A 17,738-nucleotide genomic window follows, 5' to 3' on the forward strand; every position below is an offset into this window, starting at 1 on the left:
AAAAGCTTCGTTCACCCGATGCCAGTCACTGATCGCAATTTCAAAGTTCGGAAAGCTTCATCTTTTTAAGTTCTAAGTGCAGTGGCCCCTATCTGCCCCCTTTGGAATTATATCTCGAGCCTATTATAAGGTCCAGTGCGTTATGTCCTGGGATTCGGATGTGCTCAAAAAGAAAAGAAAAAACACTTTTTTATAGATGGTTATGAGGAGCAATGTGAGAGAGAAATTTGATGATCATTGATCGTTGTTTTGGGACGTTAAGCCTTTTCCATAGGCGTCAGTGAAGGAGATTGAAGAATGACCATTTTTTTATACGAAAATATTTCTTAACTACAAAAACTCAGTGTCTAAAAACTCAGTGTCATTCAGACTCAACCCTCTTGTTGTTTTATTATCTTTTTCGTTGTCGTTTGAACGTTGGCAAGCAGGCATGTTGCGGTTGCAATTTAAGTGAAATTTCTACAGTATAGGCCTACAACATGCTGTTAGGCTGGGCTACTGTCAATGTACTTGTACAGGTAAATGTTCAACAATTGCTGGTGTACAGGTTATATAATCAATTAGCTAAACCATTTGTCCAGCTGTTTAAACATTTTTTCGTGCTACATTCAAACGCAAAAGGTGCTTTGATATATTTTTCGTTTGAACGTCGGCAAGCAGGCATGCTTTGGTTGCAATGAATGAGGATAATTGCTTTTTTTTGCATTATTTTGAATATGACTCGCTCCAGTCTCAACAGCACATACTTTTTCCACACGCTAAGTTCTAACACACATAGGCCTATCCCCTCTCGCTTTCTCTCTCTCCACCCCTGCACACGGTGCTTTCTTAAAGGAGCTGCACCATTTTACAACAATTGCATCTACATTTTCATATTAGAATGTTTTGTCAAGTGTAAGCTTAAACTACCGTGATCAATTTAAGTTCCCGTGCCCCCGCTGAAAGTCTCTTATGCTCTTATGCGTTTATCGTTTCACTATCAAATCTATAAGTAGGCTAACCTTGACAAATAGGGTATAAGATATATAAACTCACGCTATTGTATTATCATATATGTTTGGTAATGGCTCAGCTTTCTCTGATTGTTCTACTGACTTGGAAACTGCATCATGGAAGCAGTAAGTCAAGTCGCATCAAAAATAGTAGTGGCACCAAAGTGACACCTTGTGGTTGTTTGTGTCAACTGCAGTTTGTGCCATTTCTGCCGAGAAAATGGGGATCGTGATTCCTGAAGGAACCCGTCCAAACTTAACAGGGACCCACTGTATCCTTCCCTCCCTTTGCATTGTGGCTCCAGTGAGAATCGCCATAGAGGAGAAGGTTCGGCAAGCCCAAGGTCCAGCACCCCCGCCAGAGGATACTCCCACAGGTTGCCTGTTCGTCTGTGTCTGTGCGGTCTGATGTTTTACAGTGGGGTCACAGCTCCCGATTGGCAGGTCATCCAGGAGCAGAATGAACCCTAGAGTTTGTCAGGAGACGTTTCTGGTGGCCCAGTGTCACTACTGACGTCAAGGAGTTTGTGGCAGCCTGCCAGACCTGTTCCAGTCAGAAATCCTCCACACAACGTCCAGCTGGACTACTGCATCCACTCCCCATCCCTCACCGACCCTGGTCTCACATTTCGATGGATTTCATCACAGGACTTCCCGAATCCAGAGGTAATACAGTCATTTTTGTCATTGTGGATCGTTTTTCAAAGGCTGCTCACTTCGTTCCTCTACAGAAACTCCCGTCGGCCAAGGAGACTGCTAATATTGTGGTACAAGAGGTGGTACGTTATCACGGCGTGCCCGCAGATGTGTCGGATCGGGGACCTCAATTCTCCTCACGCTTTTAAGGCATTCTGGATTTTGTTTAACACTTCTGTGAGTCTCTCCTCAGGCTATCACCCAGAATCCAACGGCCAGACCGAGAGGATCAATCAAGAATTGTAAAAGTACCTGAGATGCATCACGGCTGAGAATCCTTCTACGTGGAGCCAGAACTTGATGTGGGCAGAGATGGCACATAATCAACTGGTGTCCTCTTCTACAGGGATGTCTCCATTCGAGGTCCAGAATGGGTTTCAGCCTCCCCTCTTTCCTGACCAACAGAGAGCAGTGGCAGTGCCATCGGCAGAAGCAGCAGTTGCACGATGCAGACGTACTTGGAGGAGGGCTCGTCAGACTCTGTTAAAGATGTCTGCTCGTCATCAGAAGCAGGCCAATAGAAGGCGGCAGCGGGGACCATCTTTCAAAGTCGGGCAGAGGGTTTGGTTATCCACTAAGAATCTGCAGTTACGGACTGAATCCAAGAAATTCCCTCCACAGTATGTTGGTCCATTTCGCATTATGCGGAGGATCAATGCAGTTGCATACCAACTGGCCATTCCCAGGGCTCTTCAGGTGAGTCTGGTTTTTCATGTCTCTTTGTTGAAGAAAGTGCATACTTCACCTTTGTCTCCTCCGGTGTCTCGTCCCCCTCCCCCTCGTATGCTTGCAGGTGGACCTGTATACACAGTGCAAAGGCTGCTGGACTCCCGCCGGGCTGGACGTGGTTGGCAATATCTGGTGGATTGGAAGGGCTATGGACCAGAGGAGCGCTCCTGGGTTCCCCCTAGACACATCATGGACCCTGGTCTCATACGGGACTTCCACACCGCTCACCCTGATCGACCTGGGCCGGCCATCAGAGGGGGGGTACTGTCAGACCTCACACAGTTCCTCATAGCCACCACTAGGTGGAGACATGATTTGCAAGAACATGTTACCTGGCCTTCTCAGCTACCTGTGAATTAATGAGTGGATTCACCTGGTGGCCACATGACTAATTGACAGAGTATATAAGCTGAGCTGAAGATGACTGCAGTGCCGCAACATGATCTTGTGCCTGAGCAAGCTCACAAGGTGGACTCTGCGTAGCTGAACTTCTCAGTGGATTCACGTTGGATTATTCTCTGGATTTGGACTTTCTCGGATTGTGGATTTAATTCTCATGGACAGTTTCTTGTGACTTTCCTCTCTGAACTTCTCTGTGGACATTTGGATTACTATTGTAAGTGGACTTTACTTTTGTTGCGGATATTTACCTGTGAACTGAACTGAATCCTGAAGCTTGGACTTACCTCTTGTGAACTGTGTGCGCTGGTGACTATTTTGGTGTGATTGAGCCTTTTGTCTTGCACCTCTGTTGAATTAAAGAGACTATTTCTGATAATTCTCTGCCTCTGCATCTGTGCTCAAAACCACCTCCTGACAACTATCTAGTCGAGTATAACCTAAAACTAGCTTAATTAAAATGCCACAGCCCATACTAATTTTTCTTTTAGAATATAGATATTAAGAGAATAAATCATTATGCAAATACTTTTACTTTTAACTTAAAGTACATTTAAAAGCAGGTACTTTTTACTTTTACTTAAGTAAGGTTGGCATTGTGGTACTTTTACTTTTATTAAAGTAAATATTTCTCTCTGTATTTGTACTTTTACTTAAGTACTGAGATTCAGTACTTATTCCATCACTGCAACAAATACAAATGGAGGGCCAGATGCACGAAAAACATGCACTTCTTCTACACTGCCTGCCTGGGAACCGAAGGTCAGAGACTTTTTTTACACACTGCCTGATCTAGGTGAGACCATGTAATGGAAGATGATGTTAATACTGAAGCATCGGTGTATAAGACTGTGTGCTAGTGTTTCCCACAATGCTTTGGGGTCAAGGTATCGGGAGAACTTTGGGGGGTTATTGTATGTGTCTATCTTTAATTACTGTTTATGTACGTATTTTAGTGTAGCGTGAATCCCTTTTGAGTTCTACCTCTTGTGTGACCCATCACACAAACACACTCTTTGCGTAAAATTGACTTTACTTGCATAAGCACACAGCATCTGACAAGAGAGGATGCACAGTTAACATTCAGTGTACTGACTAGTCCTAAACGAAGTCTAGTACTGGTTGCTAATAGGGCGGATTATGTTTAGACGTGCGCCCAGTGTGCTCGAACATAGCGTCATAGAGTTCAGTAATGTTACAATTATCTCGCAGGTTTATTTTACATTCATATATCATACAGCGGCAATAACTTTCACTCATAATACATGTAACCAAAATAACAAACCCAATTGCTCACCACAAAGGCTAGGCACATATGCACAAAGGCACAGTCGAAAACTGTTTGCTTCCCAAATCAGCAACACCCGTGTCTGGGTTTCCTGTAGGTTAAATGGCCTACCTGGGCTGACCCGAGGTCGGCTGAGCCACAAAGCATATACAGCCCCCTAGTGGCACCGAGCTAAATTAAATAAAATAATACAAAATGAATATGGAGCTAACTGTGGATTCAGGCTCAGCAGTGTCCATTCTGCCTAAATGCCTGTATGAGAGACACTACAAAAGAGAACAGCTACTGTCTCCTACAGTTAAGTTAGTGACCTACTCCCATGCTCCCATTCCAGCTATTGGCTGCTTACATGTTACTGTGTCATGGAATGATGCTACATGTCGGACATCCTTCTTCATTGTGGAATCTGGTACTGCTCGGCTGGGCATGGATTTGATAAATGGCCTGAGCCTGTGCTTCAAAGGCTCTACTGTCCAGCCCGCCACTTCAATGACCTCTGCTCCTGCACTGCTCCATTGCTCCGCCGTCTTCTCCATCTTAGCTTTCAGTATCGGTGTCAGTGGGAATCAGGAAAGGTTAATAATGCTGGTCTTAGTTTCAACGCATAAAGTTAAGTAGACGTTGTAACCGTGTTGTAAATCCAACAATAACATATGATAAATACTTACCAAAGATGTATTTTCGTGTGGCGTGCTCCAATGTTCCTTCTTTCCCGATTCCCACTGACACTAGTAAATGACTCTAGGCGTTGTGGACTTCAGCAGCCAATGAGAATTGGACTTAAGCCCCTGAATTTTCTGATTGGTTGATGAATTGTGGAACAAACGTAACGCTGTCGACAGTTTTGAGCGCGCACACAGATGAAGTTGAGTGAGCACGACAGATATCTCCTGAGCAAGTGGAGGAACAGTTTATGTGAGCACGTAGTGCAACTACTACTAGTGAAACTGAAAGAAAAGGAGCTGATGTTGCACATACATGTCAGTATTAGCAAAAAGGCAAAGACATTTGTGGAGCACAACATAGATTCCTGTTTGCTCAACTACAAGTTTTTTTGTGCTCAAGTTTCATTTTTCCTCAAAATATAATTTGTGTGTTCGCTCAAAATATTTTTCTGCGCTCAAATTGTGCTACTGCTCGCTCATAAAAGTGGAACAAATGTAACTCCATAGGTGGCCAGGCAGAGGCTGGGGCAGGATGTCATGCATGTGCGCGAACGTCACACAGGCCTACTGGGGATTATTTAATAATTTTTGTGGCAGCTCAGTGAGCTCATTTACCTATGATTTATTGAATATACATTGATTGGATGAAAAAGGGTCTGCCGATTACATAGGGGGCAGACACCGGGCCAGGGTTGGCCCTAAGTAAAAAAGGAGGTGTTTTTGACCACAAACAGAACGTGCGCACCTTCTCCCCAAGGCCTGGGTCGTGGAATCTCCGCTGCAGAGGACATCCATCATTCGCAACTCCTGCCTGGCGACACTTAGTCTCTGTGCATTCAGAGCTGTACCCAGGAGGACTTGTGAATAAAAGGCCACAAGCGGCCACTTCTCATATCAGACCGTTCTCAGCTGGTTTTTGTTAGTTCGTGATTTGTTTCCACGACAACATAAAGCACATACAGTACATACTGCAGTTTACCACCCTGCAGCAAACGGAGTGGTTGAACGCTTGCACGGTGTCCTGAGAGTGTCAGCACAGTCTGCTATTCTGCAACAGAAGCCCTGGAAAGCCACCGTTACAGAATCCCTCCAGGTGTACAGAGCAACTCCACATGCCACTACTGGACTTTCCCCATTCAAGTTACTACATGGGAGGAAAATGCGAACACGTCTTCATGTCCTTACCCCACCACAAGCAAGCATTGACAATATGGGGTTGAACGGTACACAGTACGTCACAGAATAAAGGCTTCACCCCCACACACTACTACTGCTGCAAGCTAACATTCATCTTCATCTCGTTTGCGAATCAGCATTTCTCTTCGTTCGTAGCTTGCTGCCTTCGTTTGTAGAAGTGGCTTGCTGACTGTTCTGGTGTTTGAAGGGGTTTGAAGCATTTTTTCCCATTAATCTGTTTTTTGCCATATTGTTATGTTTATATTATTATGTTTTGAACCACTACCATGACCTTGTGTTCACCGTTGTGAACGTGACCATGAACGATAGTTTGAAAGTTTGTGACTCACTGCCAAACACCATTGTGCAGAACACGTGACTGAACGAACGAATCAGAAGAACGAATCATCTTGGCGAACTGAATGACGCAAACTGTGTCATGACAACGAACGATAAAATCCATCACTGCTGACTCGACCGTCTAACAAAAAATTGTAACATACCTAATAGTTAGGTACCAATAAGGTACAGATTAGGTTTTCCTAAAGAACTCTCGTATTTAACAGTAATTCGACAATTCCACACAAAGGATCAACTGAGTGACGTCCCAGTTCCTGAGCCTGACTGTCCTGACACCATGAACACTCATACAACCCCTGCTTGTGTTAGACGGGCCTCCAAGCTGACTTCAGTAATATGTGACTTAATCACATTTAGTTACACACATTCTGATACTAATTCTACCATAATTACTTAAACTAAGTTAATGCAGCCGGTTAAATAGTTTATTATTGCTTGGCTATTGAATATTAATTGTTTTACATATTTCTACTGATACTTACGATTGTTGAGCTTTTGCTCTGTTTATTTACTACTAGTGCAGCACCCGTTCAAACATGCCAATCCTGAAGAAAACCTGTAGCCCAATTACATACCCACAGGTATGCCTTCTTTAAAAATAGGATGATAGGGAAACATCATTTCAGCTAAGCATTCAATAATGAATACTGAATATTATAATATATTAGCCTATAATTAATGTGGCCCTAATAAATGTGTAATAAATTTAGGCATGGCTGCATGGGACATTTCTACAGATCAGAATGACATAAGCCTAACTAATGCAAAGAAAATACATGTCATCTCATCTCAACTATGGGCGCAGCCATGTTTGTCGTAAGGTCGTATGTCCACCTCGGGGTACCCTCAAGTTGTCACGGTCTGTCACGAGCTGCTACTTGAATTGACCCAAAAGCAGGACAACACACCAAGAGTAGATTTACTGACTTTAGTTACAGAGTGCAGCGCAGGAATATTACAACAAATGACACAGAAGGAACATAACGAAACTAGAGGTTTATATACACAGGGATTTAACAAGGCTAACAAGGCACAGGTGGACAAGAAACACAGGGCTGGAAATCATAATTAAACTAGCAGACTAATAATGAGGAACAGGTGAGGGGCGGAGACACAGGGAACTGAGACATGGCAAGACAAACAAAGGAGCACATGGCTGACAGGAACTAAAACACAGGGACAGGAAGTAAACACAGGAGCACATGGCACAGGAGGTAAACAAAGGAGGGACAGGGAACACAGGATCGTTACACAAGTACTCCGAGGTAAAGGGGGCGTGCCTGCGTGAAATGCCACAAAAAAAGCTGGGTAATTTACACTTTCCAACTCGGGCGACGGATTTACGAGTCTAATGGAAATGGCCAAAAGTCTAAAGCATAAGTGACGTCGCTCAGTCTGCCACTTGTTGTCTAGCTATGTGGCATTAACGCTCGTTTCAATTTGGGACCTTGCAGTCAGAATTGTCGTTTGTTTAGTCAAAGTCTCAAGTCCAAAGTAGCCTGGGCTATTCGAAGCGTCAGTTTATTGCACATACTTTTATACCCGTGTTTGTTGTCTAGCTATGTGGCATTAGCCTACTGTATCGCTCATTTCAATTTGGGACCTTGCAGTCGGAATTGTCATTTGTTTAGTCAAAGTCTCAAGTCCAAAAAGCCTGGGCTATTCAAAGCATCAGTTTACTGCACATACTTTTATACTCGTGTTTGCAAAATCCGCGTACTATCATCAAAGTGAGACCTACTGTAGCCACACAATAGACCTCTGAAGTTCGCCTACAAAAAAGAACCAAAACGGCCATCTTTGCCTATAAGGAGATCCGGTTGTTAATTGAAGCTAACTACAATGGCAAGTTGCATTGCAAGTTAGCTCTGGGGTAGCAAAAATGTGTGCCACCTCCACCCGTTTAGCGTTGTAAAGACGTCACATAGCCCGTTATCGTTACCAAATTGATAGCCAATGAGCCAGAAGTGAACACGCATGTATGGCTATAAAAACTGTGCCTTCATTTTACAACTAAACACGAGAAAATACTTTTATAGCTATTTTCTATGTGATCTCAATGCCAATGCAGCGTTTGTTCGCACTTCCAAAAGCATGGCGTACCTGGAGTACCTCCCAAAAATGCCCACAAATACCCGTATGTTTGTGTGAAGGAATCAAACAATAAGATTAGCTGTTATGGTAGTTAATGGTTACATCTTGCTGCCTAATATGTCACTTACCAGTATCTTCTGTACAGTCTATGGACGAATACAACTTACCTGATGTGTTTAATCCTCTGACTCATAGTATTTTCATCGGCAAGGAAAGCCCAATTAAGACCTGCCGCTGGTATGCTTGTACAATGCAGTGTGGCTGTGAATGAGCTAACGTCACTAGTGCGACTGATGGGTTTGTAGTCGTTGGAATTACGATCTTTCACAATGTTGTAATTCAATAGTTACGAAACAAACTGCAAATGTCTACTTGAAAAATTGTCTTTAAAATGGACAAACATCATATGGGTAATTCAAGGCACAAGTCGATCGTGACTTAAAAATATCGTCGATCGGAAACTGAGATTGCACACCTTTGTGCCGAGCCACATACGAAATCTTAGGTCAGTCTGACGGTCAGCGAGATATGCGTGCCAGACATTAGGACACACAGACACACACACAGATGGTTCTTGCTTTATAGATAGATAGATAGATTTTCATTTCTACTTGTGGTTTCATTCTACTTGTGTTCTACACATTCGCCAGTAGATGGCGAGAACGTGTTACGCGTTATTCATATTTATTACACGGCTCTTCATAATGCTAAAGAATGCTCCATTCACTTGAATGGGCCTTCCCAACGTTCGGCGGTCTGCTAATTCTCAATAACAGACCGTTGCTAAGTATAATAGACCGCTGTCAAGGAAAATGAGCTTTGTGCTTCTATTTCACGTCTTTCATATCACTACGCAAGGACTGGAACTTCATTCAAAAGTAAAAGCAGACGGTTGATCAGCTGTGTTCTAAAGAATGTTTGAAGTTCAGTGTGCTGTTGTCGAACTATTTGTTTCTCACCAAAAGCCCCGATGAAACGGTTACAAATAGGCTATAGCCTAGGCTATGTAGGCTAAAGAGTCACATGGTGGGGAGTTTATTGTTTCGTTTTGGCAAGTAGCCGTGTAAATAAGTCCCTGCACGATGCGCGTCGGGGTCCGGTTCGCCCTGTCGGGACTTATTTTCCCAATAATGACCGGCGTTCTATACATTATCCCTTACGTACGTGTTCTGATTATAGACAGTAAAAGATATGGACAGAGTCATCATGTAGACGTCAGTCGAGATGGGTAAAGCAAATTTCAACCGTTTCCTGTTGGTCGACGAGGCTTTCTGCGCAGGCTCAGGGGACGTAGATGTAACATAGGCACGTAGTCTGACTCGTGTAACTCTTGTGATAGCTGCATCTAGAGATTGGGTATGTAGCCCCTTACTTTGTTACCACCACGTCTACATTTACTTTTTTTAAATGTCCTAGTTGTTCGTAGATAAATGTGATTTCATATAAACAGCACTCGCCACATTCATAGCCTACTGTCAATCCATCAAAACTTCGCTGAAATGTTGTGGTCCGATGCTTTCATTCTTATCCAGAGAATACGGTTATTTTGCTCCTGTGTGGCGCTTTCACCCGCTCTGGTCGCATGCTCATTACGTAAATTACGTCACGTTAGCATTGATTTTGGAAAAACGTTTATTACTCAGCCGGTAAGTCAGTTACGAGGTTATGACCCCAATCACACAATGTTGTATTACTCCGAAAATAGAAAAAGTTCATATAAAGGCTTTAAATGCTTCAGCTGTAACGTTATTTGATGTCAAAGTGGCACCAAATTGAATGGAGTTCAATGGGATGGCTAGGTGGAACTGGTCTACTATCAGCCATAGTGTCTACGCACTCCGAACGTTCGCCTGCCCCCTTGGTTCTGATATGATATGGGGAGAAAAAGAATACATGGAGAATGAATGACAGTCAGCCTACTGTTGTAGGCTACTGCGTACTTAATACTTACTTACCTACTTACAGTTACTTTGCATAGCCTACATTCTATCGTACAGTTATTACTACTACTTTACAACCTAACAAAGTCCATTTAACAAACATGGAAGGAAAAATATTTTGAAGGAAAAAAGTCAAATGTATTGTGAGAGAATGCAAAACTATTATGAAGAAAGCAAAAGGATTCCCCATCATATTGAGGGGAATATCACCAAATCATATCACCAAATAAAAAAAAGGAAAGAGAAAAAAATAAAAGAAGCTGAAATTTGAGATGAGAACCTTGGTTGATCTGATAACAGAGAGAGCAATTTGAGATGGTTTGGCTGATGCAAGGGGCATGAACTTACCTCTCCAAAGCCCTTTTGGTTTTCGCAGTAAAAGTCTTGTGACATTCGAACACCAAGACCCAACTTCAACTTGGGTCCCATTCCCAATGGCTGATGTTTCATTGATGCTGGTTTTCAAGATAAACCAACTGCAAGAACTCATGGGGTCATCTATGTTCAAGTTGCAGGTCAGTTCAACCTCTTCCTTTCCGTAGGGTATTTTGCCGCTAGGTGAAGACATCTCAACCAATCCTAAGAGAGCAACACTCATGACAACAACATACTATATCTTGATGTGATGCTTTACACAACAGAGTAAATGTCATCATTAACACAGGTGATTTCACCTGATATCAGGCTGAGGATTTTAGAAAATGTTGGAGTGAATAGAAGGACTTTTACTTTCTGAAGCCAGGTAACCCGACTCTCCTTGATATCCTATGTTTTTATTGCAGATTAATCGATTCCGTATGACCTTTGACCCCGAGCCGCTCTAGTCAGTAAAAATTAGACTGTAAAATGAAGGAGAGAAGAAAACGTGCTGCCTGGATCATTGATTGGAACATTTACTTTTAAAAAACAGCCTGATGGTGTTGATAAAAAATAAAGTGTTGAAAATAAAGTCCTCTGCAATGTCTGTAGCAAGGAATTTGCATATCACCGGAGTTCATCAACTCTATAGTCGCACATCAATGCAAAGAAATAAGTGTTGACATTGAGGGGAGTGTTGAGGGGAATTTATTTTCATTGTGTCCCCTAGGTTATATCTGTGGCCTGAAATGCCTTGTATATGAAAAAAAAAACTTCTTCCCGAAGCACTTTTGAATTTATTTCCTCAGCATATTAGGTCATATCATAGATTATTATGGCAATTATTTGAACAGTGAAAATAATAATAAAAGAGTCTTTGAACTTTAATGTCACTAATGCTGATTATTCAATGATTCATTTGAATTTAAATATTTAAAATACTTTCACAGCAAAAAATATATATGCGATTAATTTAGATTAATTAATCACAGAGTATGTAATTAATTAGATCATTTTTTTAATCGATTGACAGCCCTAGTTTTTATATAGTAACCACGGTACTTTGGTTTTAACATCCCTTAACAGCGTGTCATCTCACTATCGGCTAGCTGCCTGTGCCCTGAATACACTGTAAAAAAAAAAATGCGGTCTCTATGGACAACCCAGGCTCCAAAAACGGTAACAGAAACAACTTGGTCCAGCCTGGACCATAAAAACCTTACAAACTGTACCAGCCAATCACTAACGAGATGCACGTTTAGGAGAGTTTCAATTTCATGGGAGAGAGGGGTAGCCTAGAAATCTAAACGCACCCTAGCTGCTAGGGCTACATGTAGTCTAGCAACTCTCTGTTGGCTTGCGAGCTGGAAAAATTAAACTTCGATAGGGCCAATCACATCGTGTATAGTGACGTTAGGCGGGCTTAACATAATGATTGATGGCAAGAGTTGCAACGGCTTGAATTCCCTGCTACTTGAAAACAAAGAAGATGGATGTTGCTGTTGGCGAACAACGTGACACGAGTTAAGCTTTTTTTTAAGTTGGCCAAAGTTTGAACTAGCTTCGCTGGTGGTAAAACACATGGGACTCATGAGTTGTAGTGCTGTCCTATTGCGTGCAGAGGGAATTTGAAAGACAACCGATTATCCCGCCCCTCGGACTGAGCACTACCAACGGTGAGTGCCCAGACCCTACATTTTAATGTGGGTCTGGCTCGTCAGGCTAAGAGAGGAGGATATGGAGTAGCGAACTAGCCCTCTGTTTTGCTTGAATATCAGAAGTGACGATACCCAACCTGTGCGAATTTGGCACCACATATGAAAATAATACAATTATTTTTTATTTGTTTGTGCATCGTTTGTGCACAATTGTGCAGGCAAAATAAACATTTGTGCATGAACCGTCTTAGTAGTATTTAATATTAAATTGTTCAGGGACCTGGGGTCACCCAGCACCCCATCAACATCCAAATGACTTGAAAATAGTTGGAATCGTTTGTTCTTCGTTTGTGCAGGCAAAATAAACATTTGTGCACGAAACGTCTTAACGACATTTAACATTAAATTGTTTAGTGACCTGGGGTCACCCAGCACCCCATCAACATCCAAATGACTCGAAAATGGTTGGAATAGTTTGTGCACGATTGCACTAAGCACAAACGATTCCAACTATTTTGGAGTCATTTAGGTGTTGATGGGGTGGTGGGTGCACAATCGTGCACCATCGATGCACAAATGAATCAAAATACTTTTATTCATATTTTCATCAAATTGGGTGCCAACTTCCACAGGTCGCTAACCTAACATCGCTTAGAATACCTTTAACATGGTATTTTACGGTAACTACCATGATTAATATTCGGGCAAGAAAACATGGTTTTTAGTGGTAGTTTGTAGTGAAATAATAAAACCATGGTGAACCATGAGAAACATAAACCATAGTTTACAACCAAAACCCATGTTTAAACACGAAAAAAAAAGCCATGGTTATTTGAAAAACACCAATATTTCAGCTGTGGATTCCTCACATCAGCGCAATGCATACTGCCGACTGCTGCTGAGGCTTCAGATAGGAATGGGACACATACCTGTTGTTTCAACTTCTGTGGAGGCGTATACCGGAAAGAGGCTGAGGCTTTCAATCAACTCATTGAGTGTGGAAGTGTTGAATAATGCAGTGAGATTCACTGCAAAATCAGCTTTCAACCCGCTATTTGGAGTGTATGGGGTAACACAAAGGACATCAACACAATGCAGAGGTTGGTGTTATTTCAGAGTTCTGCCTACACCTGAACAGCAAACTATTAGGACAGCTCTATTGAGGAGTCGTACACTAACTATCAGGACAGCTCTATTGAGGAGTCGCACACTAACTGTCAGGTAGCTCTATTGAGGAGTCGTACACTAACTGTCAGGTAGCTCTATTGAGGAGTCGTACACTGTCAGGTAGCTCTAGTCACTAACTGTCAGGTAGCTCTATTGAGGGATCATACACTAACTTTCAGGTAGCTCTATTGAGGAGTCGTACACTAACTGTCAGGTAGCTCTATTGAATTGTTGTGTAACTGTCAGGTAGCTTAAACACATATGATGACAAACTAAAGGAGGCCTTCTCTCTGGTTCAGATAATCAAACCCTTTGGCGAGACATGGCAGGTGAAAACATCGTTTTTTCATGCACTGGTCAATTTCGAGATTTTGGGCTAATTTGCTACCTTAGCATGTATTCTTTACCACTACTACAACAACAAAGCCCGATTTACACATTTAGGTGTTTATTTCATTACATTTTGTCTACTCGCGCCTGTATATTTCTGTCTATGGGAAATAACATGGCGTTTCGAAATATCATACCGGTAAAACATCTGTAGGTAGCGAAGTAGAAAAAGCTGGTGGGCAGATTGGCCTACACACTTCTGCCATCTAGTTTCCACTGGATTTTTTGATTTTCGGTGCCGTTTAAGTAGTATACTTAAGCTCTGTTTTTCCTGCATGACATTGTGCTATCCAAATATGGACACTTCCTTTGTAACCGCAACCAATCGCGAAAGTTCAAAGGCGAGTCTACTGTAGGCTGAGAACGGAATCTCTTGGCTGTGTTCCAAGGCTGTTTTCTCAAATTGAGTTTTTCTCATTTTCCAGTAGAAACATCTCAGCTTATGTACAGTAGCACCTATGTACACCAAACTTTCCAGATATACACTTAGCAGTATTCTGAAGATATTTATGGGGATTTGTTAATAAATCATTCCTGGCCTGATTTATGCGACATTTTAATCAAAAATATATGGCAAAAATCGATTTTTTAAGGCTATGGACAGTATATTCTGATTTCCTAGGTAATGAAAGCAGATATCCTGAAATCCCTCTGTAATTTTATTTTCATCTTGTATGCAAACAAAATGAAAAAATAATTTTGTACCTGGCTTTATCATATGTTCAGATCTATCTACCGAAAATATATGCAAATGTGCACATATTTAATGAGATAATGCCTAATTTGCATAATTAAACATTTGAATTTCAAAAACTTGTAATACATTTTTTGTTCATACTTGTGTAAGTAATCAACTGAGTAAGTTTCATGGTGATGTCTATTATTTAAATTTATTTGCCCTATTCACCTGTAGTGTCTCGCCTTAAACAGTTTAGCATAAAATAGTTAAGTAAGTGCTAGGTTGAAGATAAATGTGTTATTGTTACACTATCAACATACTTTGATTGTTTGTACAGAGATACCAAGGATATGAATGATATAAAGACTTCAAAAGTGAATCAGGTCAATAATTGCAATAAATTGTACCTTGTATCTACTGTGGTTATGAGGCTCTCAAATCCGTTCATCTTATTAAACACGTTTGCCAGCTACAATAAACAAAATGGAACCTCATTGTCTCAAATTAAACAATGGGTTTGTAAGATGAACACACATATTGTTATCCAAATAGGATTATACATACTGAAGTATTTAGGCCTGCATTCCATATTGTAGAGGTAGAGGAATGTTTTGTCATTGTTCCCTCAAGTTGAACTGTAACACAATTAAGGGGGTAATATACACAAATTAAGCAAATCTGCTAATAGACACATTTATTTACGTTAATACTGTGGGATCCAGACAAAATACTCACTTGAAACTTTGAGATTGCACAAAGGTGTGTAGTGAGAAACGTTTGCCACACACTTCAGATTATTGCGACAGCTCTCGTGATCCTCAAACACAGCCTTATCCCAGATATACTCAGACTCGCACCAGCATGTTGTCTCATCTCCAATAATCCGGCATTCTACTCACGACACAGTATGTATACAATGATTAATGTGCATATGTGCATTGGTCTGTATTCTAACTTTATTAGTTATTTATAAAGTTATTTTATGTAATGTATTTTACTGTAAAGCCACTGACCATGGTAGGTGTCTTAATTAAGGGCTTTGTATGGTTTGGGATATTTAGCAATCATCCTATTATCATAGCATAGCAATCACCACAGTGTTTACAGATTATTATGTACAATGGTAAATGGACTGCCTGTGTACAGGGCTTTTCCACTCCTCTGAGCACTCTAAGCGCTTTACAATTTCACCCATTCACTCTACGATGGCGTAGGATGCCATTCAAGGTGCTGACTTGCACATTGGGAGTATTTTGGGGTTCAGTGTCTTGCTCAAGGACACTTTGACAGGGTCAGGGGGAGTCGGGCTCGACTGTTGCTGGATGACTCCTCCACCTCCTGAGCCACTGCCGCCCAAGGCTTAAAGCTGTCACTGGGTTTGTCCAATAAGTGTCAGAGTAGTACGCATGTAATTAAATCTGGTTTTGGTGAATTGGCCATGACCCCGTACGTTCTCCTTTCAGCATTTTCTCCTAATAATTAAAATGTTGATTTATATTATGAATGTTGCTTTTGTTGCTTTGTTGTTATTGTCAAATTATTTTCTGTTTGAACCACTCCCATGCGCTTGACTGTTGTCAGTGGAGACATAGGACTTGAATGTGTCCATAGACAGATATAGTAGATGTGTTGTTTTGCATGCTAGGGTTTTTAATCTAGGGTTTATCCTGAAATCATGTCAAGACATACTGAAAAATAAGGTGTTTAACATTCAATTTTCAGCAATTACATAATCACCTCACCTGCTGCTTGCTCAGCCTCTTCAATGGTTCCAATCTTATTATTAGCACTGTCAACCAGCTCTAGGTTTTTCAACTGTTCTAGGTTTACTGTGAGAGTCGAATTACCCTCAATCATGAACTCTCCGCTGAAATGGAATTCTCCTGGAACAGAATGCAAAATATCACGCGTACCAGAAGCGGACAGCATCATACAACCCCAAATCAGAAAAAGTTGGGACATTGTGTATAATGTGAATAAAAACAGAATACAATAATCTGCAAATATCTTAAACTCATATTTAGTTGCAAAAAGGACATAGACAACATGTCAAATCTTGAAACGACAAATTTGACTATTTCATGGAAAATATATGTTAATTTTGAATTTGGTGCCAGCAACATGTTTCAAAAAAAGTTGGGACATGAGTAACAAAATGCTGGAAAAGTTGTGTAATGATTAAAAAAACAAAAGGAGGAATGTTTCACAACTAATTAGGGTAACTGGCAACACGATTGGGTTTGAAAAAGAGCATCCCAGAGAGGCAGGGTCTGTGTAAACCTGTGTGCACAAATGATCGAACAATGTCATTTTAATGCTTCTTAACATGACATTGTGAATAACTATATTTGGGGAGTTCATCATATACAGGACATAATGTAATTAAAACATTCAGAAAATCCTGAGAAACAATATTGGATGGTTGTGGTCTTTTGGACCTCAGATGGCACTGCATCAAAACCAGACCTGTTACTGTAAAGAAAATCATTGTATGGGCTCAGGAAAACCTCTGATAGCCATTGTCTATGTGCACAGTTTGATACTCAATTCAAAAACTTTAAACCATGCAACAGCCAAAATTGTATTGAGACATGATAAAGAAAATACCACTGTCTTATCTGGGCCTGAGCTTGTTTAAAATGGACTGAGGTAACTTGGAAAAATGTCCTGTGGTTAGAACAATTAAAATGTGCAATTCCTTTTGGAAATGATGGACTCATCTGGGCTAAAGAGGAGAGGGCCTATCCAAGTATCCAACCTATCCAACTTGTTTTAGTGCTCAGTTTGAAACCCAACATCTATGACGGTGTGAAGGAGCATTAGTGCCTACAGCATGGGCATGTTGCACATCTGGCACAATCAATTCTGAATGATGTACAGGCTTTGAGCTATACTGCCATCCAGGCAATGTTTTTTTTCCAGGGAAGTCCTTGAATATTTCAGTAAAACAATGCACATGTTTAAATGGTATTTATCCATAGAGGAAGAGTCCAGGTGCTAAAATGCCCTATCTGCAGTCCCGACCTGTCAAATTAGGTGCATCATGGAATGAAAAACATGATTAAGGATACCCCATACTTTTGAGCAACTGCAATACTATATCGGACGGGAATGGGACAACATTTCATTCTCAAAACTCTGGCAACTG

At 41.2% G+C, this 17,738-nt stretch overlaps 1 protein-coding gene across 1 annotated transcript in view; it reads right to left on the reverse strand.

The window, feature by feature from the left end:
- Positions 1-16,552, reverse strand: part of LOC143109558 (adhesion G-protein coupled receptor F3-like) — a 49,718-nt gene extending 33,166 nt beyond the window's left edge. Inside the window, exons 1-6 of the mRNA XM_076272328.1 lie at positions 16,333-16,552; positions 15,326-15,481; positions 15,155-15,225; positions 14,998-15,059; positions 13,284-13,405; positions 10,688-10,918 (exon numbers count right to left, since the gene is read on the reverse strand). Of these exons, the coding sequence (XP_076128443.1) occupies positions 10,688-10,918; positions 13,284-13,405; positions 14,998-15,059; positions 15,155-15,225; positions 15,326-15,481; positions 16,333-16,552 (862 nt within the window). The remainder of the gene's footprint in view (positions 1-10,687; positions 10,919-13,283; positions 13,406-14,997; positions 15,060-15,154; positions 15,226-15,325; positions 15,482-16,332) is intronic.
- Between the last annotated feature and the right edge of the window lie 1,186 nt (positions 16,553-17,738).

The sequence above is a fragment of the Alosa pseudoharengus genome, unplaced genomic scaffold, assembly GCF_046254945.1.
Source record: "Alosa pseudoharengus isolate Yale_2024_CS ecotype anadromous, Long Island Sound unplaced genomic scaffold, YU_APseudo_1.1 YU_APseudo_1.1_scf_7, whole genome shotgun sequence".
Classification (NCBI taxonomy): domain Eukaryota; kingdom Metazoa; phylum Chordata; class Actinopteri; order Clupeiformes; family Clupeidae; genus Alosa; species Alosa pseudoharengus.